Below are 22,881 nucleotides of genomic sequence, written 5' to 3'. Positions count from 1 at the left end.
AAATTATACTTTTCTCCAAACACATAGAAGAGGACACTTTCCTGAGACAGACTTGAACTTATGCTTTTTAATTAAAGGACAGTTTCTCCACTGGCCATGAGAGTGGCTCTAACACAGTCCAATGTCACTGCTGAGGGAGATACAGGGGAAACAGAACATAAAGCCAGGGGTGAATTCAGTGTTTTGGCTTCATGACTAATGAAAAAATGTCTTATCTCTTAAAGGTAATCGCCATTTCAAAGAGAGACCCAGACTTCACCCTGACCTACAACACACATATGCATATGACAGTCACTTGAACTCCTGCCTCCCACATCATCTGTCTGCAGTCTGCAATTAGGTGGTGACAGCAGTTTGTGATTATGTCTCCTCTGCCTTTCATCCTCTGAAATAACAAAACAGGAAATCAAGAAGGACAGGACATTTATTTATATATATATATTTTATTAAAAACTGTTGCCTGACAGTTTAGAAACATTGTTTATAGGAGACTCTAACTCTGATAGAGTGGATGTTTACAAATGTTAATGTACAATCATGAAGAAGCGCATGCTGTAGCTCCTGACCTGACTCCTGCAGATTTACACCTCGCTGGTGCAAATCTGAATGACACACAAATGAAACTGTATCCTGACAGCAGCCAGAGCTCTAATGACTGTATTAACCATTTTATTTCTTCACTACAAAAAGTAGAACTTATGTTTATTTAACTGTGGATTCAACTAATTTGCAATGATGGAGTAGTGCAACCTAACCAAGAACAAACACACCTGAAAAACTACTGTTCCTAAAACTACAAAACCCAGAGACCCCTGGCTAGAAAGTGAGTAGTCATGCGAACTGGATGCTTAAATTTGTCCCTGTTTAGTGACGAATTTCAAACAGAGCACCTATATTATTGCAATTTCTCTCAAAACAGGAGATATAAGGCACAATGTCTGCAAAAACAAGCATTAAAATTCAAAATGTTTTTTCTTCCTTTTGAGCATTTCCTTAGAAATATAGTTCATGTATACTCTCCACAGTATTTGCTCATAAAAAAGCCCCTTTTCTTTAAGCAGTTCTCTTTTAAATTTAAAAAAATAATGGTTTTAATGGAAACATGTTTCCTAACAAACCCTGACTCCCAAAATAAGTGGCAGCCTGTGCTTTTCAAACAATAAATCTTCCTATTATATAAATATTAGCTCTTGGCTTCGATATAAAAAAGGTCAATGTTGCTCTTTTATGTCCATATACACAGTTTTACCCATTAAACATCTCTAATGTGGCAAAACAGGCAAAAATAAATTTTAACTGTATGAAAAATATCTACATTATTCATGATATTTCCAGTTTTCTCCAGGATGTTGTTTTTTATTTTTATCCCATGATCTAAATGTTTGGTGTTTCAAATCTAAAAATAAAATCTCTTAACCAGAGAGATCAAACTAAACTTCCTGTTTCTGTGTAAACGCCTGATTTTCACAGTAAAATCCCACCTTGTTTCATAATTAAACTCTTGAACAGATGTCAGCGTCCATGACTCAGATCAAACATCTTATCATTTTGAATATTTTAGGATGTGTGTGGTGTTAACATTAAGTGAAGCCAGTATCAATCTGCTTGAATGAAGGTGGACAGTTTTATATATTTTGTTTCACACTAAAGTGATTTCCTTCATCCATTTGCATTTAAAAATCATCCCGAGACTTCAGACTTCCTTGGATTTCTGAGGGCTTTAAATGGCCCAGACAACAGTTTGGTCTCACTTCCACACACATGCTTCTGGACTTGACCTTTGACCCACAGCTGTAACTCACAATCAGCTCTGACCTCAGTCGGCGGCGCTGAGCATCAGTAGCAGTTGTTGGTAGAAAATATGTTTAGAGAAACAGAATCCAGTTCTTTGAGGGAAAAATCAGTCTTGTTTTCCACACAGTCTGTGGTGTTTCTGTTTTTATGTCAACAGTCGGTCCGGAGTCCTTCCTGAGCTGGTGACCCCCGACCTGAGATCAATCAGGGGTCGTAAGTTGTCCATCAACTGGCTCCGGGGCTGTGATGTGACTTCACTGCGATAAAGGTGATCACTGTTCAAGAATCATCGCCTCCTGGAAGGCCTCGATCCATCTGAGGACAGAAATACAAAACAGAAAATTAGCTCCCAGAGGAAAAACAGAAACCAAACCCAGTTTTGATTATTTATGGTCCTCACTTTTCAGCAACAACCATTGAGTGTATTTAGAGTCAGTAATTATCTCTCTATGGAGTCTGCTTTACTGTCCATTGTTCACTCTCCCTACATCAGAGCTGAGCTAAAGCTGCAATAACTGATCTGTCAGCCACTTCAGGGGCAGTGAAAATGTTAGAGAAGTTAAAGTACAGCTGCTTATTTCCAGAAGTTACAGAGCAACATCACTAATTTATAGTCATATTTGTGTCAACCTGATGAATCTAAGTCAAATATTCCTTCTCTATTAGCTGTTGTTGGTCTCGACCAGCTCCTGAGGGAAATATCTGGCTCATTAGCCGTTAAATGCTCCACCGTGTTTACTAGCAGGTCTCTGACTGTGCTGTGCTGAGAGGGGGTTTTAGAGCTTCTTCTCTGGAAATAGCTGCCTGCTGTGACTGAAAATGACACTGTGAAAGCAGAGAGTGAACCAAAACAGTAATAAAGCTCTGAAAATCTGAGGGGAGCTGCAGATTCTGGTGATAATTCTCTGTAGGTTCATCACTACGAACGATCCCTTTCACATTGTCATTTGATAGGAAAATATAAGACACACATGAAGGTACTTGCAAATCTTCTTGTACTGCTGCTTCACATTTTTTGACAGCACATCAGCTTTAAATATTGTAAGAAGTAAGGAAACAAAAGTCTTTACACCTCCAGCTCCACATGCAGCATGAAATCAGATCACAGTTATAATTATTTATGACTGATTTCTCTATTAACATTATATGACTTTGTTTGGCAGTGATTAGAACAGATCCACCAGCTCCTCAACCACATTTTCCTCATACTGTTAACCTGCACTAGCTGTTACCATGGTAACCACAGGTGTTACCAGATTGCGATCTGAAATCATTGTCTGCCCCGTACCTCTGTGCAGTGGGGATGTCGTCAGCTTTAAAGATGTAAAACAGCGTGTTTTTGTGGTACAGTTTGAACTGCAGCTTCTGAGCCGGCCCGTTTTTCTCCTCTCTCAGGAAGAAACCCAGCAATGGCTGACTCTCCAACGCCGCAACGTCCTTCAGGAGAGAAATAAATACTCAATACCAAAAGGCAAACAAGCTTCACAGAGTTTAGAAAAAAAACAGCAAATGAATCAGTGTGTTGTACCTCGCTGGCAGCATAGGTGTACAGGACTTTGTTCTTAATGACAAACCACAGCCTCTTCCACTGCTTCTTGTTGCCCTTTGACCTGTTTAAGTAGCCGCTCATGGAGGAGTTCTCTGTGTTGGCTGAAACCTGGCAAAACGGCACGGGAAAGGTAAATCTCCACCACAAAAAGTTGAATACAACAAAGTGTTCAGGAGAGTGAGCTCAAAAGTGTGTTCCTCACCTCTTTTAGTGCAGCAGGAATCTTCTTCTGTTTTCTAGTGAAAGAGAAAGCTCCAGATTTGATGGGAGAAACTGATGTTGAAGCACAGCGGTCACCTGAAAAAAAAAATATCGGTAGATAGATCAAAATCATATGGTTTTACCAAAAGTTAAATTTTCATCTTTTAAAAAGCTAAATAATTTCCTTAAATAGCTGGGAACTTTAGTTTTTGACAAATGTTACTCAGATGAGAGGAAACAGTGCATTTGTTAGGGACTATTTTCAGCGGTGGATTAATCTACATTTGGTGCTCTAGTGAATATTTTGGGCAGCAGAGTGGTGTATGAGGGACTGAACGCAACAGTGTGGCTCACTGATGTGTTTGTAACAGTTTCTGGACAATAATGACACAGAAGAATAAGATATATCACAGTTTAAATTGGTTTTGTTTCTTTCATGGGATAAAAAATACAGATCATCACAAAAATTTAAATCTGATTTTGATCTAATAACTGAAATCTGTGTTTACTTACTGTTCTCCTGTAGCTTGGCGAAGCAGTGATCACACACACGTGCTGGCTGGTTCTTCAAATACTCCAGGTAGTACTTATTAGCAGAGCATGCCTGACACACCACCTGTCACACACACACATAACTGCAATGAGAAGAGGGTGACGTATATAATGTTGTGTGGGAGCAGAGGTGGTGTTAGTGGTACAAACCTTTCCACAGGCGCGACAGTGATGCCTCCTCCAGGTGAGGGTGAACTCACAGGTACAGATCATGCACATGGTGGCCCTCAGGTCTGGGATCCAGATGGGAGCCTTTGAACCTAATGGGGCCCCGCTGTCAACAGCACCCTCAGCCTGATATTAGAGAGACGGACGGTTAACATGGAGGCATGCAGGGTGAAATAAGCCTCTCAGCACTTAACGCACACCCACAAAGATTTAAAGTTTTACCTCCTCCTGACTTCGGCTCGATATGAAAGTTATTTTCTTCTTCGTGTAGTCGTCTATGGCCTTGGCGATGGCCTCCAGCCACTCGTCTCTCTCTGTCGCCGAGCTGCAAACACAAAACACATCAGAGCCCTCGGCTGCAGCAAACACAACCATTTAGAAATGTTTACAGCTCATGATGTGGAAAATGTCATTTAAGTGTCAGGTGCTGAGAGTAAGTACTGACCTGGCGGACAGGATGAAAGAGCGTTCAACGCTTTCAATGTTCAGCTCATTCTGATAGGCCTCCTGGCTCGGCTTACTCACCTGGGAAACACACCAGAAATCCATAAATAACAGATTACAACCACTGAAAATGTTGAGAGACTGTTGCTTCAAACTCAACCACAGTCCATCAAGAATTCACCTCAGCCAGTGTTTCAGTGTAAATACTGGTAAATTTATAGGACTGGGAATCAAAAACAGAGGAATGAAAACCAGCAACAGATGAGCAGAAGCTGTGATTAAAATTTAAATATGAAATTAAATATAGAAAATAAATAAAGAACAAGGTCTAACATGAGGACAAAGTTTAATTTAATAGTTTTAATTTAATTAAAAGATAAAAGGATTGAAGTATTAAATTTAAAAAAATGCAGAGTTCTGTGTTTGCAGTGTGTCTCTAACCTTCATCCCGGCCAGAGAGAGGACACTGTTGAGTTTATACTGGCCAGACTGGACTGGAGTGGTGTACATGAGTGCATCATTAAACTGGACAAACAAACAAACAAAAAAAAAATAAATTCAGATGTTGAAATGAAATGCAGGAAAGACAAAAAGGTAAAAAGCATGACATGAGCTGAAATAAATATCATAGAAGATTTTCCCATCCACTTGTTGCTCACCAGAAAAAACATCCGTGGCTGCATGACTTTCCTGGACAGTTTCATTAGAGTTCCCTCCTTCAGAAACACCTGCAGATATGGACACATTTGGTCTAAACAGGCGGCGTTTAAAACACAGAGAGTAACTTTTTATGACTCTAACAACAGGCAGGGGAGGGTGCGATGATGTTGTAGTGCCTGCAAGATCATGGTTGTGATGTTAGATTAATGTGTTTTATCATTGGAGGTTGGACCTGTAGAGTCTACAGTCTATTTGTTCTCTTTTTGCAATTCAGATGCAATTTAATTTTGAGTATCATATTTCTGTCACTCATTGTATTTCTTCAACACAGTCAAATTAAAAATCAGTAACACTGGTATTTGTTGATCTTTTGACAGAATTTACACCTGACACTTCTGACGCTGTGACAAGCTCGTGAACACTCATTTCAGTGAGATTTTACAACATGTTAATCCTGACAACACTTTAGTGACTTACCCTCCCTGGCTGAACGATCTCATGGTGACCGTTGAGGCTGTACTGAATCTGCATCAGCTTCTGAAAGTTATCCTGATAAACAACATCAGAGAGGTGAGAGGAGACATGAGACTAATCACTGGAAGACATAATGATTTTAAGCAGAACTGGTCTTACCCCTTGTTTCATAATGTCATTAGCATGGTTGGCCACTTCCTTCACTATGCTGAGGGCAGCTGCATAGATAGAAAGAGATAAAAGATTTGTGTTTACATACACAAATGATCGTCCTGGTAGACACTAAAAGTGAGGCTTTTGTCTAACCTTGTGTATCTTTATAATCCTCTGAGTCCTCTGGAAGGTTCTTTAGATAATCTGGAAAACAGCAAAGAGATTTCAGAGGTGTACAATGTGTACATCTAGCCCCAGATGAGGACAGGTGAATGTTAAAAAAAATAACAAAGGGAGAGGAATGGGTTTCAGAGCTCCAACACGTTTTTATTAAAATAATGTTTCAACTACAAGGTCTTTGACAGGCGGACGTCCACGTAAGAAAGAAGGAGGAAGTCACGAAACAAAATAACACCCTTAGCAAACACATCCTGTTGTAAAGAAAGGACTGTAGTCCATAAAGGACATGTTAAACACTTTTTGCAATAAATGTATTCATTCCTGGTAAGAAAAATGCTTATACTGTGCAGAATATACAGGATAGGACATGAAAATAAATGTTACATGATTTAATTTCCTTTTTTAAGAATATAAGAGGGGTTTTATGTTAAATCCATTGTTTTCAGTGCACAAACAGCCTCTCTGTTTCCTTACGACTACTTTGAATAATGAAAATCATTTCTACAAAATCTGTCTCTGGTGTCAAAGCCACAGGTTTCTATTACTGTGATTATCCACCGGGTGTCGCTAAAGCACCAAAACCTGAGTGAAGCCAAACCACAAAGACCCGACCTCGGTCCAAATTCATTCACATGCTGCCAATAAAAAGACTCTGTGATTCAATAAACCATTGACCTTCAGTGTGCAGACGTTTGTAGCACAGACCAGAATGAGTAGTGAAGTGTGTGTGTGTATGTATGTGTGTGTGTGTGTGTGTCAGGGTGTGTGTACCTGTGAGCAGCAGCTGGTACTGAGGGATCCTCTGCACTGGTTTCAGCAGGTAGTGTTTCAGAGCCAGGCTGGCGCATCTCGGACTCGTCTGAGACAAAACAAACACACGGTTGTTTTTGCACACTGCCGCAAAGCCCGTACAAATACACACACACACACACACACAGACACACACACACACACACACAGACACACACACACACACACACACACACACTAAACTTTCAAAACAAGTGCTTGGGATAACAGTAGCATTTCTTGATGGCTACTGCTGATACAGACAGTTCTGGATTGAAGCTGCAGATAACTTAACTAGAGGATATTTAAATGTCTGTGAGGGTTTAAAGGTTCCTGAAACATTATTATCCCCAATACAATCCTGGTTGGAAATTGTACTGACATAATTAGTCTATTAAGTGATTAGATGTTGGCAGAAAAATAACAACAAAACCAAATTCAAACCCAATTTAAAAACCCACAAAAACAAAATTTGCTGTTTAGTTTCTTGCAAAGGATTCCATACACGCCTACTGTAAAATTAAAAACACACACAATCCTGTTGCCAACTCTACCTCAAACTCTCGGACGACGGTGGCGAATGCTGGGTTTTTCCTGCACTGTTCGTCCAACAGCGCCACGTTGTTGTCAAACTGACGGATGTAGGTGGAGTACATCTTCAGGTAGGGGCCCTTCTGGACAAAAATGTCTGACAGCCTCTGGTGATCGCTCCTGTAACCAGACAGGACGTAAACAGTTTAGTCCGGTCAGTCTGTGAACCAGCTCGGGTAAAAACAACTTGAGTATGAGTAGTGATCAGGAGAAAATGAGGAGTTAAATTAAGTAATGAGGTCCAGCTGGAGATCATCATGAGCCAAATGAGTCCATGAGTATGACAGCAGAGCAGCATTCGTTTTCCCTTAACATTATCTTTAATCAACCTACTAAAGGGGCACTCCACTGTTTTTACACATTAAGTTCACTTCACTTATCACAAGCATGAAAAAATGACCCTGATGCTGAAAAGCCAGATTATCTTTTCAACTTTTCTTTTTTAATGTGTCCTTAAATTTAAAACTGCAACGCTTAAATGCAGAGATACCCCAATCAACCTATCATTTTACAACCTAACAACTTTATTTTGAAAGGTTCTGGCCGTCATTCACTTATATTATACTCACTAATTGAAATCACTGATGGAAAATAAGGTAAAAGTCTTGTTTTAACTGCACTGTACTTTTAGCTGGTAATATATATTGCCTTATAGGTGGCTAACAAAGCCTGGAATTTGTTTATAACATGATAACTGATCAGATGACTGTATCTGATGTAATGACTTCATTCTCAACTCTGTCCCAGTTGGTTGAAATAAATATTAAAGCCAAAACTACAAAAGTATGGTCCTTTTTGTAATAAATAAATATTACATATGTTAATTAAACAAGTGTTTGGTGTGTGTGTTTGTGTGTACCAGTGTGCCACTCTCTCCTCCAGCTCTCTCAGCAGATCTCTGTTGAGCTGGTAGAGCTGTGGAAGGTAATACAGGATCTGATTGAGGATCCGCTCGTCCACCACGGGCTTCCCATTCTGACGGGTTGCCTTGGCAACAGCATCCCGAAAGTCCTGAGGAGACACACAAGATTAATATCTTTTGCTGTTCAATCACACACACACACACCCACAGACACACACACATAGCAGGACAGGGTGGGGGTGACACATGACAACATACTGTATTGCAGCTGAACAGGAACACCTGGTTATCACCTCATAAACTGTCGGCCCTCCCCCTCCTCCTCCTCCTCCTCCTCCACCCCTCCCCTTAGACCTCCGCACGTACACATACACAGAGCTGAGTCAGCACTCTGGACTTTGTCCAGCGTGCCAACACTCACATCCACCTGGAAGGAAGCAGGGAGGCCGCTCAGGATCCCAGTGTCCCCGTTAACTTGTGCTCTCTCACACACATTTAAACTCAAAAGTCAAATGTGCTCTAACATTAACTCTTCTCTTCATGTAGCAGTAAAAGACACGTGATGACAGACAACAGTCACGTCTTATTCCACAAAGACAGACACACACACAGACACACACACACACACAAAACTGCTCATCTTGTACCATGTTTATCTTCATCAGTGAATAAATGTAATAATATGTTAAGATTGTGAGTATAATGACAGGAAGTGGTGTCTCTCTAGGACTGGTGCTGGACTCAGAGTGTCCTCTGTGACTCTGATCCTGTAGTATGACTCAGTATGACACCAGTATGACACTATGAGATGTTTACCCTCTGGATTTATTCATTTGTTTCCATCTTAATATTCACAAACACACTCCAGCCTGGGCTACAAGTAAACCAACTGCAAATGAGACAAAAACATTAAAACACACTGGGTAGATAACTTGCCACGAGCGTGCACGCACATATTCACCAACCCACACACCCACCTGCACACATATAACACATACTGCACACACACACACACACACACACACACACAGAGGATTATCTAAGGCATGTGTGTGTCTGGAGGTCTCTGTGGCCTGAGGAAGCAGCTGCTGCTCGGCCAGGCCGTCTGCGGACAGAGAAGAATGCGATCCGACCTCCTTTCTTGGATGCCCAACCTCCCCCCACCCCCCCTCGTCAGCCGCAGGACGACGTTTTCTACTAATCCTGTGGTGGCTTTCACTAAAGCTACGTCTGAGGCAGCCAGACAGGTGGACCCTCGACCCTCGACCTGAATCCTCTCTGCTGGGATTCCCCTCAGGACAGACCTTGAACGGAGTCTGTCCTTCACATATGCACAAACAAACACAGCTTTCAGGCCTCATGTTACACCTAACACTAATGAAAAGAAGATCTGAGAAAAGTCCAGTATAGAGCTGAGATCATTAGTTGAATAATAAATTCATCTGTTCAGTCATTTTTCAAAAAATGACAAATATTCACTCAGTTGGGAGTCGACTGTCTTTGTCATCTGTGATAGTAAAGTGAAAATCTTGGGTTTTGGACAGTTGGTTGGATAAAACAAGGAATTTAAGGACACCATTTGGGGCTTTGGAAACTATAATGGGCATTTTCCCTAGCTGCTGACATTTTAAAGACAAAACAATAGGAGATAAATCAAAATTGATCAAATAACAAAAATAAGCATTAGAGAGGAACAGTATTCTCAGGAATAGTATATGTACATAGAAACCTAAAGTTTATCACAAAACAGACCTGATTCTGCTCATTTTACTATGTTGAGTTAAAGTTTTTTTTCCATGTGCTTTCCCTAAAAAAGACAACAACCAGTCATCAGGCAGTCACATGGTCCTGGTTTGTTTCTTCTTCAGTCAAAACAAAGACACATGGTTCTGATTCTAATGCAGCATTATGAGCATTATTCAGCTCATTCCTTTGAAACACAATCTGTTCAGTTGTCAGGGAGAAAAGTAAATGTATCATAACTTGTTATTATCAAGGTAAATAGCTAATATTATTGTAATTAGGATTTTTGTACACCTGGCGCTTTTCAGCATCAGAAAAGTTCTTGACCATTTTCACTGTTTCAGGGCTTTTTTGAGAGATAATGAAACTATACAGAATAGAAGTTGATTGCACATTTAGGATGATACAGGATGAATATCTCTTTTACAGCTGCAATGATTAGTCAATCAGTTGATTAACTGGTAATTATTTCAATAACATAAGTCATTTCGCATTTATCTTGTTCAAATGGAACAATTTTCTGCTTTTCTTGTTCCGTTAATGTCAATTTAATATTTGGGTATTTTGGACGATTAGTCAGATAAATTAAGACATCTGATGGTGCAAACTTAGACTTATGGTCATTATGATAGACATTTTTATACTTTCCTGATGCTTCATAGATCAAATTGTTACTACATTAATTGATAAAATAGTCATAAGATGAACTGAAATGAAAATAATTGTTAGTTAAAGCCTTAATCTCTTTCCAGCCAGAAAGTATTTAATCGCAATAAAGGACAACAAATGTTAATGACATTTGTAGTCCTTTTAACAATATGAAAAATACTGGAAAGAACTGTCTCTACTGTATGTGTGAGGGTAATATGTCACCTAATACACGTTTCTGAAAGAACCTGTTCTTGTTCAAGAATTGTGTAGATCATTTCGACCCACTCATTTAACATTAAACATTTCTACAAAAACAAAACTGGGAAAACAAACTTTTAAACTCACTGTGCAAACTGAACAGCTCATCTCAACAGAGCCAAACCAACACTCAACTTTTCAATTACTCATCTTTCTTCCTCTTGCACATAAGCACACTCTCGACTGACAGTCTTCCTTGTAATGGGACTGATCAAAGCACCTCCTCCCTGGTTGCGGCTCTGAGTTTACCTGCCCACTGCCGCCCCCGGGGAAACCAAAAACCCTCCAACGCAGCAACTTTAAAAGCCTCAGCCATGGAATAACTGCATTATTCAACTTTGTACAGGCACTTCAGCCAGCCAAGAGCTCATTAATTCACGTCCATCCTCGGGAAAAAAGCTTTGATCACCATTCAAAACAATCACAGCATTGGTGCGGATAACAAAACATACAGTACAATTTATTATTTCAGGCACTATTTTTTCCACGGTTGCAGAAACAACACTCATGAAAAGGTTTCTTAAATATAAGTCTTGACACTTACTATGTGAAGAAGCTTCAGGACATCCACAAACCTGATAACAGAAGAAATACATCAGTTAGACCACCACACATATGAGCTTTTTATCACAGATGCTAATTAAACAGTGCTATTATGTGCTCCTGGTTCATTATTAAACCACTCACACTTTCTCCGAGCTCATAATCTCCTGGGCGATGTGCACCACCTTCTTCCTCTTCATCTCGTCCTCCTGCTGAAAGAGGAGAAAAACACAAACAGTCAAGACGACGCCACAGAGACGCAAACAGTGACTAAACCTCACCAAAACACATCAGCGCTCACATCACTCACAGGCTCACTGCAAATCACCATGTTCACTGGATCCTGCTTCAGTGTTTAAAACCATTGGGACTGAGTTTACAGCAGCCTCCAAAACAACAGCTACAGTCAGGCCTGAAAGTGGAGCTCTCTCTCTCTCTCTCTCTCTCTCTCTGTCTCTCTCTGATGGTGTGTGTTGTTGAATGGTAATGGGGCGGTCTCTCAATGACTTAATTTGGACAGCGGCCTTGGCCCCCCCACTCGACTGAAATGTCCTACTGGTCCTCGGAGCCTGTATTTGTGATACCCTGGAGCTTTGAGGGGCATCAGACACAGGTGCTGACAGTATCACGGAGCAAGGGTCACACAGGACGAAGGCAGAAAAAAAAACCTCTTTCAGTCATTGAGGGAGCTATTCCTGAACCTGTAACCCTCCTGTGTTTGCTCACCACCCCCCTCCTTTCAACACACACACACACACACCCTCGTCTGGAAAACTGCGACAGGCAATGAACACACTTGGCAGCATGCGAGCACACAATCTCCTGTGGATGCAGTGACAGTTTAGTCACCGGCAGCGATATGAGTCGAGTCCATTGTGGTCTCCAGACGCTCTGCCAGCTTTATAATGCTGACATCATGTTTGAAAAGAGCTCAGAGTCATTTTTCCATAAAAAAGTTTCTCTGGCAATCTGCTCACTTAGGACCCAGTAATAACTCTGTAGTATTTTCCACAGTCACATTAAGGCAGTGGGTCCCAATCTGGAGGTTGGGAATGAGTTACAAGATAGATCTGACATTTCTAAACATTTTTTAATGTTTCTGTTGCACAGTATTGTTTATTTCTTCTGACTTCTCTCAAATGTTTGCATTTTTGTCATGAACTACTAGACATTTTTACCTCTTTTACCACGTTGGGAAAATAAACCACTCTCACAGGAGGAACATCACTCTTTGGATGCCCACAGTTCAAATACACAAGGCAAGGAAGCATTGTTTGGCTATAAAAGGTCACAAGGCATGTGCATTAAAGATAAATGTTTACAACACTGTTATATACAGTGGAGGAGGAAGTACCAGAGCTTTCACTTTAGCAGAAGCAGCACTGACAGTCTTAAAAATACTCCATTACAAGTAGAAAAACCTGCAGTGAAAATGTTGGTCATGATAATACTAAAATGAAAATAAGGTTGAAAGGTTGTGTCAGAATAAACTGGCATATGAACCCATATATTAACCTGCAAGGAAAAAAATGCTAGCACCGCTAACGTTAGCCACTCATCAACACAATGGCTGTGCAAAATTGTGCTCAGTTGTGAGTGTTTTTTCAGCATTTTCTTACTTTTAGACCAGTTAACCAAATTTCTGTTTGACTGACAGGGAAATAAGTCATTAGGAACATTCAGAATTTTATTTATTCTCATTTATAAGAAGCTGATTTCTAATTTTCTTGAGCAAGTATCAAGCTGCTGTACAAAAAATAAGAACATGGATGTTTGACCAGACCAAACTCCACTGGTGGAAACTAGAAAAATGGTTTTTACTGGTCTTTGTTTGGGTATCTGACACAGACAAACACTTCAGTTTCAATTTTACAAAATTCAGTTGCTGTGTAATGACTGAGTTCTCCTTCCATTACAGAGGGAGGTGATTACCTGTCTGTCTGCCTCGTCCAGGTGCTCCTTGCTGGAGGTGGAGCTGTTGTCCTCTTCGTCTGAGCTGTGGATCTCCTCCTCCTCAGAGTGGACGTCCTGCCCCAGCCAACCGCTGCCCGACCACACGTTCAACACAACAAACAGAGAAAAGATTAGATGGTGCACTTAGGGAGGAATGTTTAAGTGTGTGTGAATGAGACACAGGGCAAGGCTAGAGAGGAGCATGAGTGTGTGTGTGTGTGTGTGTGTGCAAAGAAACCCTCCCTGGATAAATGAAGATTAAGGAATGTGTCACATTAAGGTTTGTGCAACAGAGAGGATAAACTAAACACACGTTAATTTTTACTCACACATGCACATGAGTCAAAACTCATTCAGAAAATACTGATTACGCTGCAACAACATCCTAACAATGAGACGAACTTTCCACATTTTCACTTAGGAAGTCTGAAAAAAGCAGCAGCATCGGCTGAGCAGAATTTAGAAATCCCCGACGTGAGATAAAAGAGGAGACAACTCAGTGGAGGAACAGCAGGATGAGAAAACACAGAAAGACACAAACCACTGTCTCCACAAAAAATAAAACAACCACTACGATTAAAAAAAGAAACAAAAGGAAAACTAAACTGTGAAGGCGTGACTGATGGAGTGGTTGGGGACGGAATTTACTAGAAGACCTGCCACCACCAGAACAATGGAAACAAAGATAAAACAAATCTGTCTCCCACAAAAATAAAATAGACCAAAAAAATCTAGATTGAAAGTTTAGAAAAACTCCCTAAAAAAGTATTTTGACAATCTATTCATTATTTTAGTCACTTTTACAATCAAAATAGTGAAAAAAGTTACCAGTCTCTGGTACAGAACAGGACAGATGAGCCTTTAATAAACTATTATTAGTATTATTTTGATTAAATAAAAACATCACCTTAGACTGTAGGAAGTCGTGATTAATCATTTTTACTTTCCTATCTTTGACATTACACTGACACAGGTTAATAATTGTTACTTGTAGCCCTAATTACTATTACTATTCCTGCATTATTAATTCAGCATTATCCTACACTGACTTTGGTACTGAGGTTGATATGATAATGCTTCAGAATTAAGGTTTCTGTTTTACATGTGTGTGTTTTGTCGAGCTGAAGCGATTTGTCAATCAACAAAAACATAATCAGAAACTATTTTGATCATTTTAATTATTTTTCATGTAAAAGTAGCGAAAGATATCTCTGGTTTCAGCTGTTTATCTTCTGATTTTCTCAGCTGTCTATAGTAATAAGTAGATGTGTCTCTGGGTTTTGGACTGTTGTGACATATTTATTTCCTAGGTCTTTTTATGATTGAGGTAGACCTATATGCACTATTATCTCTCAAGTAATTTTACAGAAGAGATTTAAAACCTGTATTTCAATGTGCTGAGTCTTTATCAAAGCTGCTGCTGTGCTGGCAGCAAGACGACATGCTGGCTCTGCTCTGCCCACAAACAGTGTTGTTCGCCAGGTTAGTACAAGCAGCAACATGTGTTTGTGTGTCACTAATGTTTTGATCTGGCTCTCATAATCTTTTCTGCAGAATTAAGCTGTCTGATCTTGAAGACCGATAAACTTCAGACTTCAGAGAACTGGAGAGTTAATGAGTCTTGATTCAGTCTCCCGATGTTTCTCTGTCTTTTCCTACAGAGGGTCTGTAGATGTGTAAAGAGGGTGATGGCTCAGAATAAATATTAGACAGGAAAGACAGTGGGACTCCATATATTCTCACATTTCCTTTCACTCTCATCAGCAACTGCCAGCTCTCTCCACTTCCCTGTTTTTCTTACACACCTCTTGACAGTTTCTTTTACTTAAATCCCACTCGCTCTTCCTCCCTTTTTCTGAAAGTCTTCCTCCCTTACGCTTTCTCTATAGTCGAGCATTCCAGCACACTTGGTCCGGCACAGAGCACCACTTGTTTACAGCCTGGAGCTACTTACATAAACTTAACAGGCCTGGATGCCTGGGAAACACTACAGATTCACTCGCTCCCTCTTTCTAACACACAAACACCATCCTAACCACTCCACATACCAGACAGAATTAAGAAAGCAGGGCACATTTTAATAGTTTTAACGGCTGATTTTCACGCCATTGTACCTCAGCGTCACCTTCCATGGTCTTGACCTCATTGCTTGTAGTGCCCCAGTGTGAACAGAGGAGACAGGAACCAGGCCATTTATCATGGGAACAGCTCCACATCACAACAGTCTGGGCCTGTTATCTGAGTGACTCAATGGGACCTTAATAGCATGAAAGCGACCAGGTGGCTGAGTCATTGGGCTGGCAGCGTCCCTTGACTGTTCAATTAACACTTATTACTGCAAACTGGAGCTTTAACCAGATTCTGACAATTAAACAAAGCAAAATGCCAAAGATTCTACGAGTTTAGCTTCTGTAAGATGCACCAGTCAACCATTGCATCTCAATTTGCGTACTTTCACACTCACACTTGCTCTTTTGATTGCATAAGTGTTCACCCTGACAAGCATGGACCAAAGGACACTCCTCACTGTCAATGGCCGCCATCTTGGCTATGTAGCAGAAGGGGAGAGACCGCCAACGAATTTCAAACTTTTGAACTTCATGAGTATACTGTGTACACAGCGTACTACATGTAAGTGTACTAACTCAAGTACTCGACTAGGGGTTCATTGTAGCAAAAAAAATAAAAAAAATAAATTTAAAAAACCCTCACAGACAATCATCACTCAACTCTGCAGTTCCCCTCAGCCCCAAGGAGCATTTCAGCTTCTTTTAGCTCATTGGTTTTGGTTTTAAGTTGTGGTTCACTCTCACTGCTCTCATAGTGACCAAAGCAGACAATGTTTCCCATGAGAGGTGTTAGAGGTGTAGACATATTCTCTCGGATATCTTTTTGTTCTGGGCTTTTTCCCCATTTTTTTCACATTTTCTATGTAGACAAAAGGCTGACTCTGCTGCCCATTCGTCAGAATATCTTAAAAAGTATTAATAGACCTCTGCAAAACAGGGTGAGCAGCTACTATTTGGTTTGAGCCAAGAAGCAACTGAACAGATTTTGGTTGTAATCCAGATCCACAGTGTCATAAAACAGCAAGTCAGAAACCTGTTTGATGCTGGAGGAGGTTTTGCAGTAATTTATTCATCTATGTATCAGTTCCCACAACAAATCATGTCTAATTTTTTTTTTAAACCTTACTATAATTTATGTTATTTATTCCTGTTTTAGTTAGTGTCCTAAACTAAGTTATGTATTTCATTAGGCTTTCATTTCAGCCCTTTCTAAACTCTTTGTTCGTTTATTCAGGATGAGAGAGAAACTCACTTTCACAATCACTTTGTATTTTCTCACAAAGACACAGGAGAAAAGTGGAGTGATGAGGTTAAGAAGAGGCTAAACACAGTGCGAAGGCGGGCAGGCCGAGGAGGAGGAGGAGGCCGGTGGTTGCTGGAGGTTTATTTTCCCTGTTCTAGAGAGCTGTATGGCGTTTCTGCGATTCTCAGACATTTCCTGCCCTGGCCACTGAAAATAACCCACAGGAAAACAGGCCGACCTGCTGCACATCAATGCTCTATTCAAATTCAACGCCACTGGCTCAAAGGCCGACTTTTCACACTCTTGTAAATACGAAACCCACTCATGTCACCTGTGCAACCTGTCACACACAGCGGTTCCCACACTGAGGCTGTGGGTCACCTGGTGACAGCAGGGGCTGAGTGCTGTGAAGCAGGTTTGCAACAGCTTTCAGGCTGTTTTTCTCACATACACAAACACAGGCAGCCATTGTACTGGGTACATAAAGACGTCTCTTCTTTCTTAACTGGGGCACTTCATTGATGATGCCTGTTACACACATTTTCTGTTATTCTGAGAGATTATTCTGACTCAGATGATAAATTATTATTAGATATGACACCTGTTACTGCTGCATCATAGAAAATGACTAGTTGGTAAATCTGTTAATGTATTATCAATCTTTTTTCTAATTGATTAATGGTTTGAGTCGTTTTGGAGGGAAAACTGCAGAGCATCTGCTGTTTCCAGCTTCTCAAATGTGACAATTTGCTGTTTATCTGTGTTTCATGTCATCAGGGAATTTAATATTTTTGAGTTTCGGACTGACAGAAAGACAAAAACAAACAATTTTCTAACATTTCAGAGACTTAATTAGCTGATAAATCATTTTAAAAAGGGCAGCCTGGTGGTCTAGAAGTTCCAGGTTTAAATCTGTTTGTGACCTTTGCTGCATGTCATCCCTCTCTCTCCCCTAATTTCTTGTTTTTCTACTGTTATCCTTCCAATAAATGCATTAAACACCACAAACATTATCTAAAAAAATAGACAGATTAATCAGTTATAAAAATAATCCTTAGTAGCTGCCTTAAAAAGATGTTTACAAACTTCAAAACATACTTTTAGCAAAATACTGTACCTCTCGTATTCATGGTCTTGGTATCTGTGATACGGATCCTGCACTTCATAGATGTCTGAATCTGCTGCATCAGGATCATTGGGCCACCCCAACCTCGCACTGTGAAACGGCAGATTCATATACTCTGGGATCTCCTCATACAGAGGAACGTTCTCATACTCCACTGATCCCTCTCCACCTTCTCCGCAAATATCAGCCTCCCCTATGCAGCTATTGGGCCGCTCCAGGCTCCTCTCCCCCCGGTTTGACTCCATGCTGGTACAGTCCAGGGACTGCCCTCCCTTGGCCAGCAGCTTTGGCAGCATCTTGACAGACAGCCTGAGCTCCAGCAGCTTTCGGAAAGAGAGGCTTCTCTTTTGAGAGTTGGCCCGGGTCGCCAGGTCGGCTGCAGAGAAGGACTGCGCCCTCTGCTTGCCCCCCAGCGCTGGAGTTCGGCTCTTTGGCGGCACACTGCTCCTGGTGGGCATCTGCCGGCTGAAGAAGGTCACGCAGGGTCGGGAGAAGCGCCAGGCTGTTTTCTCCTGAGGGGGCGCAGGCAGCTCCCTCATGGGGGTGTTAGCGTGTGGAGGTGCGGGAGGGCAGATGGAGGGTGGAGGGGGTGCTGGCAGGCTGTGTCTTTGAGGTTTCCGGGGTGGCGCCCTCGGCGATGGCTGGTCCTCGGCGGAGAAGGCTTTCCTTGCGTTAGCCAGAGGCGGGTGGCAGCCCAGTTTGATCTGTTTGGGGAGGCTGTGGGTGATTGGGTACCGCTCGAAGTCACCATACCCGTCCTCTTCATCCTCCTCCACCCGGTGCTCCTCACCCTCTTTTTTGTGGCTCGTTGAGTCAGGTTGTGAGAGCAGGTCTAAGGAGTGTGAGGTGTTTTTGTTAAGAGAGGAGGGTGTGTGGACTGTTCTGAGGAGGCGAGGTGAGAGGGAGGTCTGTCGAGGAGGGGGGACGGGCGCGTCCGGCTCATCGTCTCCCATACCTGAGTCTTTCTGGGGTAAAAGGTCGCCACTCGCATCCTGTCTGAGCTCCTCGCCCTCTGAACTGAGAGACAGACCAGCTAGACTCAGTTTCCCCTCAGCCTCTCGCATCTCGATCCCCTGGGCACTGCCCTCCACGCAATCCTGCCTCACCAGGGCCGGCTTTTTGGGTTTACGTGGGTGAGGGACCGGGAGAGGCTTACTGGGTGCAGCAGGGACCTGCAGATCAGAGTGTAACCTGGCAGAGGAGGCTTTGCTGACAGACTCACTGTATTCAATCTGAAAGGATTCTGCAGAGAACTCATGAGGAGTGATACTTGAGAAGACAATGATGCTGCCTGCAACATCACAGGCCATTTTAGAGTCTGTTAAATCTGAGTTTTGAGCCTCAGTCTGTACGTCCGCTTTTGAAACACAAGGCTCAGCACCTTCCTGATGTTTCACAACCTCTGAAGCTTTCCCCTTCTGCTCCTCCGTCCTCTGTGCCTCTTTGTTTACCAATCCCCTGTCCAGGTGTCTCTGTCTTTGAGGTTTATCCCTGGGCTTTTTGCTAATCCCTCCACATTCACCCTTCTCCACAGCCACTCCCTCCTCCCGGTTTTCTGCTTTCTCTTGTGGCCTCGTCCCTGTGAGCCCTTCTGCAGAGATCCCATTCTGCAGCAGCTCTTTGTGCAAATCACTGCCAATCTCAGTTACACTTCCATTTTCCAGGCACTGGCTCTGGGAGCAGTCCTGGAGGCCACAGGAGCAGGTGGGAATGATGTAGTCCGATTCACGTTTGCTGGGCTCTGATAAAATCCCATTTTTGGAGTTGAGGAGTGAGAGGTTATCGTCTAAAGCTTCCTGCTGTTCCTGAGATAGGATAAGTGCTCCACTGGGTTTGGGTGGTGGGGGTGAAACAGGGGGAGAGGACGCTGTGGATTTGGGAATGCATGGTTTGGGGGCAACAGCCGGTTTTGTCCTCTTGAGGGTGGCGGGGGAAGGTTGGGAGACGACAAAAGACTGGCTGGTGAGGAGACCTGGTTTGGGGGCAACGGGTGGGGGAGAGGGTTTGGTGGTGGCAGCAGGGAGTTTAGGTTTGGGAGCTAATGGAGGCTTCTTCACACCTGCACGTAAAAGAGGAGGGAGGAAGATTACGGCAAAGTCAAACATCATTCACTCAGACTTCCTTTAAAATGAATCACACAGCACATAAAGCATGCTTCATCCACCCCTTCCTCTAATAGAAGCACAGACAGCTGCGAACTGCGGTTAAGACCAGGGTCAAAAGGTCAATCTTAAGGTCAGAGGGGAAGAAGTGAGGTTTGGAGTAATGTGTGAAATAAATCCAGGGATCAGAACCAGCCTGTAGGTCTAAAAATATAATATTTAGTTTCATTAAATTCAAACTCCTGTCACTCACATCTTCTCTTCTGAGTGGTTTATATTTATTATATAATAATTAATTTATAACTGAACACTTCACATCTCAGTTGTTGCAGTAAAATACACAGTTAAACTGGACTGTGCAATTCAGAGTCACAATTGAATCGGTGAACTTCTTCCTGTTCTTGAAGGGGCTTGGTATGCCTGGAATTTTTCTGCTTCTTTTCTAAATTGAACTGTATAATCTACAGCAGCAGCCAATGTTATATGTACAAAGGGTATCAATCTGTTATGACGATAATTTTCTCCTTTTCTGTTACAATTAGCCTCGTCCATTTACTTCATACAATTTGTGTTTTTGCATCTCTGAAAGATATGGTTTGAATTACTCTTCCTTGTCTGTTTTGCCATGTATAGTGGCTGTATTGTACATATGTATTCCCCGCTTAACTACTAAATATTCACTATAAATACATAATGAATATTTGAAGTTGGTGAGACACCCAGTAGCTCGCTGGGAACAACATGGTTGAATAAAGTTTAAATTAAAAAAAAAAATCTGAGTCTGTACACTAATAAAAAGCTGTGAATTGACATTGTAGGCCATATTTTCCGCTGAAACTCTCGGCTGGCCGACACCACGAGAAGTGGAGTCATCGAGCGGATGTTTCCGAAAAGGCCAACAACCAAAAACCGCTCTGCCCCCCCGCCCCCCACCGAAACATGCTGCTCTCTGCCTTTGCACATAAAGCTTCGCTCCGAACTCTGTTAAAAAAATCTACAAGCATAACACTATTCTTCTTTTAAACAACTGTCCCTACATGATGTGACAGGCATTAGCTGTCCTACTATTCACCGAGAGTCACTTTTCAGTTCGGCATACACCTTCTGCTAGAAATGTTAACCTTTGAGAAGTGGTACACCCCTCTTTCTCCCAAACCCTACAGCAAAATTCACCATGGATGGCGGTGGTGTGCAGTGAGAAGGGGGTCTTCAACTTTACCCTGCTATCATTTGGTGTTTTATCAATTAGCCGAATTTGCCAATACATGCTAACGACAACATAAAAGTCAATATTCTATATTTCCAGATATTTATAAGTCTACCAGTAACCGAAGAAACATTAAACTACAAGATTTTTGAGCGGAATTCGGCCTTATGTTTTCGCCGTAGAAGCCAACGCCAGGTATCTGAACTAAACCCGCTCGTGTCGTGAAAAAAAAACAACAATCAGAGAACTCTATGGCACATATCCAGTTTGGTGAAATGATATATCCCTCTTCATCCAAGCAAATGTTAACAGTTTTATATGTAATGTTAACGCTGCAGCTTAGTATTGAGTCCGACTTGTTGCATCAACAGCAGGACAGATGTTTTAAGACAAAGGATTTAACCCTCTCCAGCTGCAACTCTGGCTGTAATAACAAACGGAAAAGGGACATTTTTTGGATTGTGAGTTATGATGGCGTTTTTAGAAAGCAGTGAAACTGAGGTCGAGTGCTCTTTTATATCTTTTTGAAAGCTGTTATTAAGAAAAACTGTAATTAACTGCGGCTGAGTAAAAATAGAGTGGATGCTATCGACCGTTACAACACTCAAATTGGAGAGTTTTCCTTTTTTTGCGAATAAACTCTGGAAAAAAAGTATTTATGTTTAGTTTTGTCAAACCATAGTAGGGTTTTTGATCAGTTAAGTTAGCTCCCCCACGAAACAAACCTGTGCTCATGACTCCCGACTTGCTCCTTTCTCCATGAGTAAATTTACTTTCAATGGAAGTGCGAGAAAATCTGCGTTTTTTCCTCCTTCGACACCATTGTCAGTTTGAAACCCGCCACAGGGAGAAAACATGCAGAACCATCGCCGTTGTTCCTTATCTCCCCAGCGGATGCAAGGATAAAGTCTTTGCGCCTGTTACTTTTTCCATTTTTCCCGAAGTTTTTTTAGCCACGGTGCTTTTCCCAACAGTGTCAAGTACGACACAATAATGGGTTACACTTCCGGTTACACACTTCAAAATAAATCCATTCTCGACATTAACCTTCTTTCAGTCGTTGGAACATGAACTAAAGCACTGTCAGTAATTATCTCAGACAGTTTTGAGTTTATACATTGCCATATGACTCCATCTTTTGATGGCACAGTGTCATTTTGTTTAAGAAAAAAACACTGTATAATACCAAAACAGGCTCACAAGCATCTAAAATATGAGTTTCTGATTTGTGATGCCAAATTAGTTGTAAATGCATCAAAACATTTTCAAATTTCAACATATTTTATATGTGCATACAGTCTATGCTCCAAAGTCAGCAGGTCAAATCTAAATGAATGAATTCCTTATCAATTAATCATTTAGTCTGTAAAATGTCAAAACACTTGTCAAAAACCTTCAGAGATGTCTAAAATACCCAAAAATATTTACTTTACAATGATATCTGACAAAGAACCCCAGGAAGTCATCTCATTCAATAGGCTGGAATCACAGAAAGTTGTTTTTGGTATTGATTAATTATTTTTCCTTGGCTATTGGTTATTTGATTGATTAAAGTAATTATTTCTCTGT

General features: G+C 41.4%; 1 protein-coding gene across 1 annotated transcript; it reads right to left on the bottom strand.

The window, feature by feature from the left end:
- Window positions 1–417: 417 nt before the first annotated feature.
- Window positions 418–22,287, bottom strand: fgd6 (FYVE, RhoGEF and PH domain containing 6). The gene is made up of 21 exons (XM_018697293.2): window positions 22,038–22,287; window positions 17,995–20,062; window positions 13,545–13,656; window positions 11,757–11,824; window positions 11,614–11,644; window positions 8,415–8,566; window positions 7,519–7,675; window positions 6,947–7,034; window positions 6,149–6,199; window positions 6,002–6,060; window positions 5,846–5,917; window positions 5,368–5,436; window positions 5,150–5,233; window positions 4,710–4,789; window positions 4,487–4,589; window positions 4,247–4,390; window positions 4,058–4,160; window positions 3,546–3,640; window positions 3,323–3,451; window positions 3,083–3,231; window positions 418–2,109 (listed from the first exon to the last, which is right to left on the bottom strand). The coding sequence occupies exons 1-21, from the start codon at window positions 22,045–22,047 to the stop codon at window positions 2,067–2,069; spliced, it is 3,867 nt and encodes a 1,288-aa protein (XP_018552809.1). The 5' UTR covers window positions 22,048–22,287; the 3' UTR covers window positions 418–2,066.
- Between the last annotated feature and the right edge of the window lie 594 nt (window positions 22,288–22,881).

The sequence above is a fragment of the Lates calcarifer genome, linkage group LG18 (assembly GCF_001640805.2).
Source record: "Lates calcarifer isolate ASB-BC8 linkage group LG18, TLL_Latcal_v3, whole genome shotgun sequence".
Classification (NCBI taxonomy): domain Eukaryota; kingdom Metazoa; phylum Chordata; class Actinopteri; family Centropomidae; genus Lates; species Lates calcarifer.
This window is presented reverse-complemented; position numbering and strand designations above follow the sequence as displayed.